Raw genomic sequence first — 12,362 nt, 5'->3', positions numbered from 1 at the left:
ACTTGGTACTGCACAACATTTTGATTTAGGAACTAGAACACATCAACACATCGCCCATTAATGGATTAAAAACTGGCTAACTGATTGGGCTCAAAATGTAATTGTAAAGGGAAAATCATACTGAGCAGTTGTGTCTGTAGTGGGGTCCCGCTGGGATCAGTTCTTGGCCATACTCCATTTAGCATTCCAAAGACCTGGAAGAAGACACAAAATCACTACTGGTGAAGTTTGCAGATAACACAAAGATCGGGAGGTGGTAAATAATGAAGAGGGCAGGTCACTAATACAGAGCGAGCAGGGCACAAGCAAACAATACATGTTTCAGTATACCCAAATGTAAGGTCATATATCTAGGAACAAAGAATGCAGCCCATGCTTACAGAATGAGAGACTATCCTGGGAATCAGTGGCTCTGAAAATGATTTGGGTGTCATAGGGGATAATCAGCTGAACATGAGCTCCCTGTGTGATGCTGTGTCCAAAGGGGCTAATGCAGTCCTTGGATGCATAAACAGGGGACATTGAGTAGGAGGAAAGAAGTTATATTATCTCTTTGTTTGGCACTGGTTCAATCACTACCGGAATACTGTGTCCAGTTATGGTGTTCCCAAATCAAGAGGGATGTTGAAAAATTGGAAAGGGCTCAGAGAAGATCCACAAGAATGATAAAAGGATTGGAGAACACTTCATAGCGAGAGACTTACAGAGCTCAGCCTGCTTAGCTTGTGAAAGAGAAGGTTAAGGTGTAACTTGATCAGTCTATAAGTAACTACAAGGGGAACAAAATTTTGGTAATAGAGGGCTCTTCGGTCTAGCAAAGAAACAAGATCCAATGGCTGGAAGCTGAAACTAGACAAATTCACACTAGAAATGAGCAAATTTTTAACAGTGAAAGTAATTAACCACTGGCCCAACTTAGCAGAGTGGTGATGGATTCTCCAACTCCAGACATTTTAAAATCAAGACTGGATGTTTTTCAAAAAGCTCTGCTTTAGTCCAACCACAGCTATTGGACTTGAAGCAGGAATTAATGCAGGGAAGTCCTATGGCCAATGTTATGCATGAGGCCAGATTGTATCTTGTCTGATCTTAAAATCTATGCTTTCAGGGACAGCAAATGACAGTAGGAATAGTATGTTTGATTTGTATGTGCCCATCTCCATGTTGTCTGGGCATCGTAGATAGATGCAGCATCCTGTTAAGTTAAACTTCACACAGTGGGCATCACAAACAGCCCTCCTTCATGTACCCCTCCCATGCTGCCAAACAATTTTAAATGAACTAATAATCATTCACAGCTTAGTGTCCAAAAAGGTGGCTTGCACCAGGTTGAGGAGAGAGTCACTAAATTTGGGATATTGCATATCATCAGAAGGAGCAAGTTTCACAGTTAGGCGCCTCCCTGGAAACTTCTCATGGCCAGTCCCCAGAAGTGAACATCTGGGCTTGTTGGTAAATGTGCCTTGGCTGTTCCCAGGTGTCATGGTGCTCTTTAGGGAGATAGGGTCCAAGAGAAGGTGGGTCATAAGGGGCACTATAGTTTAGAATCAGTACCTTGAATTGTACCCAGAATAGATGGGAAACCAACATAGTTCACAGAGCGCAGATGTAATATGCTCTCACTACCCACTCTAGGAAACAGGTGGGCTGCTACATTCTGGACTATGCTAAAATGCCAGCATGGGCTTTAAGGGTAGCCCCAAGCAGAGCATATTTTAGCAGAGTGGCATGGAAATGGCAAAAGCTTGGATGACTGTGGTGAGGGGTCAGTATCCTCATGGAATGACTCCTGCCTCCTGGCTACCTGCAAGTTACAACAGTAGAATAAACCTCCTCAAAACCCAATAGAATAGGTGGGTCCAAAAGTACCTGTTGCAGTGAGAGCTTGATTTGATTCCTCGAGTTGGTGCGATGTGTGCTGAGAAGTCAGGTGCAGTCACAGCATGGCTTCAGCACACTACTTGAAGTCCCCTTTTTGCCTTTTAGCCCATGTTTCTCCATCTTTTTAAGATCGTCATCAGTAGAAGCCATGGCAACAGCCATTAGATTAACATGCAAATCCACACAGCTTTCTTGTCCTTCCAAACTAAGGAGTGTTAATTTCTTCCAGTTCAATCGTAGCATACCAGCCGGCGGGCGACAACAGCCACACGTTTGATGTCACAGCAATGTTTAAGTCCATTGGCATCTTCCTTGGGATATTCAGTGGCTCTTTTGCAATGGGAGCTGCTACAGGAGTAGTCACTGCTTTAATATCCTTTTCACTGGTATTTCAGAAAGTGTATTCCATGCTATAGAATGTGTTTCATATAAGCATAAGCCTTTATGATTTTCTGTTCTAGTTTAACGAAAGCTACTAAAGTTGTGTGATTAGAGGGAAGCCATGTCATGTTACCAATTGTATAGAACACGGTCTGATTTCCTTACAATGTGCAGTTTCTTTCTACATCACAAACATATCATTGGGACAGTTAATATAGACCACTTAATTTTATTTGAAGGAGATTTTAGATACTACCCATTGTTCATAACTTGCAGCTTAGTTGATCTAAGTCCTGCACTTGTTATATAGCTCTACAAAAGATATATTGGGAGTTAAATTCAGTATGACTTCTTCTGTGAATCAGGCAAGCAGGACCTAGCCTGATATATATACCTGGCACAATCAACATTTTAAAGGGAAGATGAATACTTCTGTAGTAATTTTAGGTATACCTGAAATATGAATGCCCATGTATATTACCAAGTTGGGGACAGTGAGTCATCAAGAAAGCTTTCTGTAATTCTTTAAATCAAGTTTATATTACATCTCAATTCTTGGATTGAAGATTATGTGAAGTTAATTGTCATAGGACTGATCCAACAGCTATTAAAGTTAATGAATATGCTCCCACTATAACTCAGTGTAAAAAAAAAAGGGGGGGGGGAGCGGAAGGGGCTATGTCCTTACTCTGCCACTGCCCTGCTGCTAGTATGGGTCTCTGTGCTTCTCACCTTGCTGTTTGGAAATGTGTTCTGATAGGTTTTGGCTCTACAATAATATAAATGTCTGATACTCAGAAGATAAGTTATAGCATGAGTCTTCCTGTTTATTTGTTGCATATAGTGTAGCTACAATCTGCTGTGTTAATATATTGTCCTTAACAGTCTTCAACGTCACCAAGTTCACCAAACTCCGTGAGTTCCCCTTGCTGGAAACCGGTTTGTTTTTCTTGATGTCTTGGAGCACGTTCTTGCTTGCTGAAGCATGTGGTTTCACAGGTAGGATACAGCGTGTTAGCTGCTACGAATGGATAGGAGAGTTAGGGATTCATACAGCTGAGACACACAATAGCACATATGTGTTGAACTACTCAATGGCTTCCCTATGCTCAAATATATTTAGTGCAGCCAATAATCTCATTCACCATCAAGTAACTTACACTACAGCACAAAACTTATGTAGCCTAGGGGGAAAAAATCTAGTGTTTTTTGTTGTGTTTTTCAAATTTAAATGGTGTAAATTTAATTAGAGTCTCTTGGGAGAGAAGACTAGAAGAAAGGAATGCAAAAGTTATAATTGCATAAAAATCAATAAAATATAAATAAGTCGCTCTGTTTCCCATTTTACATACAAAAGTTTTAATGTGGCGTTGTGTTCCCCAGGTGTGGTAGCAGTGTTGTTCTGTGGAATCACCCAGGCCCATTATACGTATAACAACTTGTCTACAGAGTCTCAGCATAGAACTAAACAGGTAAGAACCGTTCAACCTCTGTGAATACCAAATTCACTTTTCTCTCTCCTTTGCAAGAACTAGTTGGGTTTTCTGAATGTGCCTGGCTTTTACTAAAAAATCACTTTTGTGGATGTATTTTTTCAGGCAGGAGAGCACCTTTGTCTTATTGCAAGTTAATTAACTATGTTTATTTTTTTTTTAGCTGTTCGAGCTTCTGAATTTCTTGGCAGAAAATTTCATCTTTTCCTATATGGGACTCACGTTGTTCACCTTCCAGAATCATGACTTCAACCCTACGTTTATAGTGGGAGCCTTTGTATCCTTTGGAGCAACCCAATTTAGTGAGCCTTTCAGGCAGGAATAGGTCAGGGTGTAGTAGGGAGCATTTGGTGCATAAACATGGTTCACACAGCCAGTTAGTGCATAGCATGTGAGTGTGCTGTAGATACACACCCCAGTTTACTGCACACTACCTGTCTCCATAGACAAGCCCATGTGCATTTTTGTCTCTGTTGATGATTTTTAAAGATGTCAATCTCTGCTTTTGCCAAACTTTTGTGTGTATTACTTTATTCCTTGTCAGTGGATTTTATAACCACCTCAGCCTGAAACTCTGCATTGAATTGTAAATGGTGCTATTGAGGAACTAAGGGTGATCACGTGTTCCTGTGATACTAAGCAAAACTAGTGGTTTTGCAAGGTGGAACACTTCCAGGTAGAACAAACCATTTACATCTGACTTTCTCTGCTGATCAGGATCGACTGTTAAACTTGGCTAATATCTGAAAAATTCCTCTCAAATCAGCAGCATGAAAGTGTGAGCTGATGCCTACAAGTAATGCGATAAAGGCTTTGCTGTTCTGCATGGGCTAGTGCTAATGCAGACCAGGGGCTTGTGCTCAGACAAATAAAAGGGAATCTGGGTGTCTCAGAACAAAGAGTGAGGGTTGTGAGGAGTTCAGTATGGGAATATAGGGAAACCAGTATAGCCTTGTAAAATTGTGTTCTCCCGTTTGCCTGGGTTGAGTCACTTATTTTTGATGGATGAGTAAAATATCATTAGCTTTTTCCTTGTGAAGGTTGGAGAATAGATACTGTGGCAGGTGTGGTAAATGGTCATGATTTTTTGCAAGGCTGTGCTAATGTGCCAAGGGGATGGAAAGCAAAGAAGTCCTGTCTGGGGAAATAGACAAGAGCAGTATATTGTGCCCCTGCAGTGGAAACTGGCTTAGGGAACGGGGACATTCATGAGCAATATGATGAAAATGTGTCTCATGTAATTCATGACATTCGGGAAAGAAAAAAAAAGCTGGAAGGATTTTTGCATGTTGTTGTAGGCAGAACTGGAATCTGGCTTCAAGGTTATTGTTACCCTGGAGGATATCAGTATTAAAAGATACAGTTTAAAAGGGAAAGGCAAAAATGTGAAGGGGTTGGATCTCCAAGGCTGTGGAAACTGTGTGAGAGTATTCCCTGCTAACTGGACTCTTTTATTTCACAGGATAATCTGTAGGGACTGTCTCTTCTGTAGAGCATGTGTCTTTCAAACTCCAGCAAAGCTTGGAAATCTGGTACCCTTGGGAGTGTGACTTGAGCAGAGCTGTAGTTGGGATACCTTGAACTCCAGAAAGGTCCCTGAGGATGATAAAGTTGCTAGTTGACATACATGCAGCTAATAGTTTTTGAGGTTGAACATGAGCTGGAGAGGAGGGAGTGGAATGGAGAACTAGTGATTTCCCCCCCCTCTTCCCTGCTACGTAATTTGCCCTGTATTCTTTGTCTTGTTTCTTTTGTTTATACTTGTCTCTTTATGATTATCTTGAACTGCAGTCCTGGATTCTGCTTAGATAAGATTGTACTTTGCCCCTCACCGGGATATCAGAGCACCTGAAGCTGGGTTACTATCCATTAATTGCAATGGATGGGACACTTTTCAAGTTTCTTAAGAATCCTGGTGTACAATAGAAATTGACTTTGAATGCAGATGTAGGATATAGTGGGAAATGAACTGAAGAAAAAAATATCCTTAATGTGTGTACAAATGTAGCTTGCCATCTTCCTGGGAAGAGCTGCTAATATATATCCCCTGTCCTTTTTACTTAATTTGGGGAGAAGAAACAAGATTGGAACAAATCTCCAGCACATGATGATGTTTGCCGGTATGTTACCCCTGTCCCTGTGTCTCTTCCCTGCCACTCCCTTTCATGAATGCATGAGTAACCACCCTGTTGAACAGCCTGAAACATTCTTTCTCCAACTTTAAACTCATCTGGGCTACAAGTGAAACCAGAGCCTCACCTCAGATATCCACATCCTAGCTAGTTAGTAAAAATGTATCCATTTTGAGTACAGTTCTTCTCTGTGACATACAAAATGGTGTAGCGCTTAAGGGGTCAGGATACATTCTTAGCTCTGCCATGGACCAGCTGTGACTTTGGGCAAAACACTTGACCCCTCACTGCTTGTTTTCCTCATCTTTAAAATAGGGATTGTAATGCCAGCTTCACTCAGCTCATCAGGGCACTTTGAGATCCTCCAGTGGCTGGTGCTCTAGAATGCAAAAGATGATGAGAACTTGATTGCAGCCAAGAGTAACCTGGCAGGCATAATGGACATGTTTAGTCTAGGGAGAGGATTGTAGGATGCCAATGGTATGCATCTTAGATTAAATAAGCCCCTGTTTAGGAATTGTAGAAACCTGGAGATAGACAGTGGAAACCATCATGGGTTGCAGATTTCATGAGGCTGCTGGAGTTCACCTCTTTGCCTTTCCTCTCAGGATTGCGAGGTGCTATGGCTTTTGCCTTGGCCATTCGAGACACTGCCACCTATGCTAGACAGATGATGTTCAGCACAACACTCCTCATTGTGTTTTTCACCGTCTGGGTTTTTGGCGGTGGCACTACAGCCATGTTATCTTGCCTGCATATCAGGTGAGTGAGACCTTTGTCCCCCATCCTCTCTTTTCCTAGAATGCAGTGATCCCCCTGGAATCCTGTGCAGTATTATAGCAGGACTCAGTATTATTTGGTTCCTTCCAAGGTGCAAGTCTCTGTGATTTCCCCACTCTGGAATCTCACAGTTGGGCCTTAGAGCTGAAACAGTCTTCTCTTCTAATCCCCTTATCCCATTATGGCAATCTGACATCTGTTTCCATGGAGGCAGCCACCTTCAGCTGTGGACTTTAAACTGTCTGCTGGCTGAGATTCAGCAGTAAGTGCTGTTTAAGCATCGGGATCCTATAGCCTGTAAGAGTTTTTCACAGGTGTGGAGGATGGGGAGATCAAAGAAACCCATCTCCTTTTTTTTCCTCTCTACCACTGTTCTCCCAAACACGCAGAATTTAGGATTTTTAAGGAGGGTAGATGCTTCCTTTTGTGATGCCCTGTATATGCGCACACACCCTCTTGTGTCCATGGCTTCTGCATCAAGTGATGACACCAGAAATGTTTGGGTGCGTTGAATATACACGCTGGGTGCCTCCCAGCAGAGCCACCAAACCAAAAGGCATGGGTGTGCAGAGGAGCCAACCTTTGGAGAACTGCCATTCATTTTACTGAGAGTCTGAAAATGTTCCAGCCCTTTCAAATGAGAATACAAAAAACTGAATAAAGCCTGGAATCCTGGTTTGTTTGTTTTTTTTTTTACTTCCACGCAAAAAAAAGCAGTTCAATCTTTGCATGTGAAATGAATCCTCTTCACCAATGGGTGTCGCTGTAGATACATACTGTGGTAGCTGGCAAATATTCAGTAGCAAAGTGGAAACAATACGTAACTTGGGTTCTGAAATAAGGTATTCCTGATGGTGGTTACCCTTGGGCATTAATGCGCAGGTTCATTTTCATAAACCCTGCCCACAACTAAGGCCAGTCCAGATGGAGTCATCAAAACACCTCAGTCACTTTATCTTGGGCATCTACCATGTTTCCTTCCCCACCCACCACTGGATGGAATACTAGAAGTACTACACCGCCAGAGTTTTTCAAAGGAGCCAAAGATACACTTGCAAAAGGCCGAGTGACTTCTGCAGTTAGTGTTCCTGTGAGGGATGGCCAGCCAGTGTCAGTTGGGGAGAGCACACTTCACCCTCCCCTTCCAATGGGGAGAGCACACTTCACCTCTGGGGAGAGCACACTTCACCCTCCCCTTCCAGTGCTCTTCTGCTGAGTCCCACCCCTTGTGAGAGCAAAAAACAGGCATGGTACATTGGACAGCTTTTTCTAGGATCATATTCATGATTATTGACACCCCCACATAGTTCTGTGTGTTGTAACCATGGCCTCTGAACACATTTACTTGTACTCAGACAGCGCTATTAGCACACTTGCAGGGAGAGAGGGCTGAGTTTTGAATATTGCGAGTGAGGTGTGTTAGCATGCTCTGGAACCATGCTCAGTACATGCACGTCAGACCCATTTCCTCGCACAGCCCTGGCGCCAGTTCAGGAAAACATTGAAGCACATGGCACAGCTATATAATCTTCAGTGGGACTTAAGCATGTGCTTAAAATTAAGCAGGTGCTTTAAGTGCCATTCTGAATAGGGACATCGATGGACATCAGCCCTGAGCTGCTATGATTGGTGCTAATCCAGGCCTGGTGGGAGGGGGGGTGGCTGAACAGTGTGTGGAAGCTGGAAATTCTGAGAGGCTTGTGATGCGAATAAACATTTGTCCATTATGGGCAGTCTCTCTCATATGACTGGAGCCAAATCTGACCCTACCCCTCTGATAGGAAAAGCTGATGAATGAACTTAACCTGCTGTGGATCCAAACCTAAAAGAGAGCGCCTCCACAGACTGTCATACATGTCTGTGGGATTGTTTGTGTTAGCGCTAACTATTTCCTTTTGTTCTCCTCCACAGGGTCGGTGTAGATTCGGATCAAGAACACTTGGTAAATATTGTTCCTTAACTGCTTTCATATGAACCTTGATCTAGGGACTTGCACCACATGTCTGGTGGCAGAAGGTTACATAGAACCACGTGAGTGGTTTACATGTATATCCGAGTACTCTTTGTCTCTTCCACTCCAGCCCTGGGGTAGGTGGAGGTTTTTAGTACCATTCGATGAAGATATGAAAGAAGGGACATATCTAAGATGACTAAACCTAAAAGAAGGTAGTGGGAAAAGCATCACAACACTCTGTATATTGTCACTTCCATCTGTTCCCTGGTATAGTTCCTCTCTCCTCGTGCTGAAAAAAAACCTTTTCTAAACTTAAGCATGGGAACCAAAAAGTCTCTACACATTTTATTTTGATTTTCAAGACATGCTATATATAGGGTGCCCTAAAGTTGGAGTGTGACTGGGTTTTAAGACCAGAACCCTAATTTTCCTGCTTCTGAGGTGTTTGATCTTTAATAATACTTAAACTCTTCCTCTTCTTTATCCCAGCATGTAACACTTTCCAGCAGTTTCCTTTGATGATATCTTCTTTTCTGTGCCTGCCGTGCTATTCTTAATCCTTGGGTTGTCGCACACTACTGTTTGTTCGCACCTCTGTTGCCTTGCTGCATTTGTTTATTTTGTAAAACAGGAAGTACTTACACTCTAAGACGAAGACTCATGCAGTGCCCAGTCAGAGTTGTTAAAGTGTGCTCTGATAAAATAGCATGCAACTGTTCTCCTGGTGGGTGTGACACCTGCACCGTTGGGGCTTGAGCTGCTCTGTATTTGGAGTTCTCACTGAAATCACTGGGGTTCTGCTTGTGAGGATCCCATGCATAATAAGATCTGTGGGGGGGGGGGTACTCTGTTCTCTTTGATTACTAAGATACTGTTGGGAGGAGCCCAGACCCATCAGTCTGCAAGCCAAACTTTTCTGAAATATTTGATTGAAGGAAAAATATCTGAATGCCATAAGCCACCCATTTCTAAACTGAAGGAGTTTGAGATATTGTTGTTCAGGTGGCAAAAACGGTGAATCCATGTGAAGCATCTGCATATAAAAATCTCTTCTTTAAGAAATGACGCCATTTGAGTAGCAAATACTGTAATGGATTAGATGTTTTCTGTGTTCAGCTGCTTGATTTTTCAAAAGTAGCACACTGCACTGGTGGGCATTAAAAAACATGGCCTCTGCCCCAACAAGTTGGCTCTGTTATAGGGACAAATAACATTAGACAAAGGGGAAGGGAATGGGAGGGAAGTCTCCACTTCCATTGGGCACGATGTGTAATTCCACTTCAAACTGTTGCAGGACTGAGGTTTGCTCTGGAAAGGTGGTGGAAAGAAGTGGGCTCTGAGGCTGAGCAGTACTAACACCTCTAATGCAGAGACTTGTTGGCTGGTCACATGGTACAGGCTGCACCTTCTTATTTCTGCTTGCTAAACTGTGTTAAAAGAAGCTTCCGATGAAATACCTCATTAGTATTATATTGCCATGTAAACAATTGCTGAAGGCACCACAAGGATGTTACATGACTGTCAAAAGATGTGTGTGTGTGTTAGAGAATAATGAATTAAGGTGCTGTGAAAAAGCTGGCAAACCCCTCTTCCTCGACATACACATATAATCAGAATAATGGGTTTTCATGCCGATCTGGATCCTAGAGAGAGAGAATTGCATTGTGCAGTTATTGTTTAACTTATGACTCTGTTGCAGGGTGCCCCAGAAAGTGAAAGGAGGAGTACGAAAGCGGAAAGTGCCTGGCTGTTCAGACTGTGGTACAACTTTGATCACAAGTATCCTTAATGGAAATAAGAACACGTAAGAGCCAGAATCTGGCTCATCTGATTAACCCTGTTAACTCAGAGTATGCTTTGTCCCCTGGGAGAGGAGTAGCCAGAATTAACTGATCCATTGTTCTTCTTTACTTCTTATAATGTCTGCACCTGTGAGAATTTGTCCAACTCTTACCACCCACAGTTTTAGAAGAATGGCTCGTCTCAAAGCCAGGCTCACGACAAGGATCACAATATGGAATTATTTAAGTTCCATGTGTGTATATCGTTCTTGTGGCAAGAGTCCAGTAATAAGTTCAGAGGCTCTTCTCAGCCCTTTCCTATCCTGTTAAAACATTCTGAATTTGTGCTGTGCCTGTCTTGTTTGTCCTAAAGCATCGCAATGAATTAATAGTGAAGTGATTTGCCAGGCTCTTACAAAAGGTGCTGTCTTCTGGAAAAGTGGTGGTGTTGCCCTTTTTAGAAAAGGGTGTTTAACTGGGACTGTGTTTTGGTATGTTCATTACACTCGTTTCCCCATTCATTTGGTTGCAATCATGTTTCCTTGTTTCTTTGATTTGCATGGTCCCAAATATCTGGATTTCCTTTACAAATTATATTTGGAACTGGTTGCTGTATTTTAGTTGAAGCACCATAGTCCTTGTAAAATGCTCTGTATTCTTTAATGCAGGAAGTGGGAAGAAGGCTGGTTTCAACATTGAGCTTGTTGAAGCTCAATGGTTTCAACATTGAGCTTGTTCTGCTGAGCATTAGCAGGTCTCTGTGCTGCCTGTGCCAATAGCAGCTGCAGCTTTTTGTGCGGGGGGGAAAACTACTGACTAGCATGTAGGAAGGAAGTGAATGCACCATGCAGGAGCAAACAACTGGGCCCAAGCTCCAGCATGTGCGTGCGGAACTAGATTTGGAATCCTGTCATGGTTTTACTCTCCAACACTTTTGTTAACCCAATGATGGGATTTTCCAAAGTAACTTAAAAGCACAAAGGGACTTAAAACCATTGGAACTTGTGCTCCTTAAGTCACACAGGGTGCAACTTCATTAGGAAAAAAAAATATGTTCTTGCCTCTTTTAGTAACTAATAATTACTGCTAATGTGCAGTAACTGGCTCAAGATGAAATCCTAGTGAAGACGGTGCGGTTCGTAGTTTGCACATGAGTTAGGAAGCTAAGGTAAAGACTTGGAGAGCCTTGGGATTGCCTTGGCCTGCTAACTTGTGTGCAATCTAACTGCCTTGTCACTGTTTTACCTCTTAGTTCCATGCAGCAGCTAACACGAGTGAAGAATGCCCCTCCTTTCCTAGTGAAGACAATGCCTTAGGCACTCTTGAAAATCCCACCCAAAACCTTTGCTGTTTGCCCTTAAACACACCCAGAAAATAGAAGATGAAGTGACATTTTGTCCTGAGGCAGTCTGCCGGAGAGCTCGCCAGAGAACAGCTATAGCATGTGAGAAGGGATACGCACAGCAAATAGCAGAATTGGCAGCAATGCAAAGGGTCTGACATAGACTTGACTGACTTCTTGCCTCTGTGGCTTGATGCTGTGTTCTCAGCAGGACTGCTTGATGCTGTGTTCTCTTTCTTGGCTCCCTAAGCAACAGACATGTTTAAATCTTGTGTCCTGTCTCAGCTTCGTATTTCTGCCCCACGGCATTGTGCACTTTGATTTATAAAGACAGCCATGCTCCATCTCTGCCTTAACACACCCCACAGCTATCTGAAGCCTCTGTTGACGCACAGTGGCCCTCCTCTCACAACAACACTGCCCAGTTGCTGCGGACCTGTTGCCAGATGCTTGACGAGTCCTCAGGCTTATGAAGTAAGTGTAGTACTAGTCTGCTCCCGTGTGGTCTGAATCGGATGTATTTATCTTTCTGTCTACTTTCTGGAGTATGTACACTGATTCCTTAAGTCCAATGTTTTGGGGTTTTTCATGTGTTATCTGAAGTTATAGAATATAGTA

General features: G+C 42.7%; 1 protein-coding gene across 1 annotated transcript in view; it reads left to right on the top strand.

Moving 5' to 3' along the window:
- SLC9A6 (solute carrier family 9 member A6) overlaps positions 1–12,362 on the top strand; it is a 32,890-nt gene that overhangs the window by 15,579 nt on the left and 4,949 nt on the right. The window contains exons 7-15 of the mRNA XM_043492087.1: positions 2,111–2,252; positions 3,156–3,261; positions 3,646–3,734; positions 3,919–4,032; positions 5,764–5,875; positions 6,496–6,649; positions 8,579–8,609; positions 10,321–10,400; positions 12,113–12,218. Coding sequence (XP_043348022.1) covers positions 2,111–2,252; positions 3,156–3,261; positions 3,646–3,734; positions 3,919–4,032; positions 5,764–5,875; positions 6,496–6,649; positions 8,579–8,609; positions 10,321–10,400; positions 12,113–12,218 — 934 coding nt within the window. The remainder of the gene's footprint in view (positions 1–2,110; positions 2,253–3,155; positions 3,262–3,645; positions 3,735–3,918; positions 4,033–5,763; positions 5,876–6,495; positions 6,650–8,578; positions 8,610–10,320; positions 10,401–12,112; positions 12,219–12,362) is intronic.

This window comes from Dermochelys coriacea, chromosome 9 (assembly GCF_009764565.3).
Source record: "Dermochelys coriacea isolate rDerCor1 chromosome 9, rDerCor1.pri.v4, whole genome shotgun sequence".
NCBI classification, from domain to species: Eukaryota; Metazoa; Chordata; order Testudines; family Dermochelyidae; genus Dermochelys; species Dermochelys coriacea.
The sequence above is the reverse complement of the archived record's forward strand: the minus strand, read 5'-3'. Positions and strand labels throughout refer to the sequence as shown.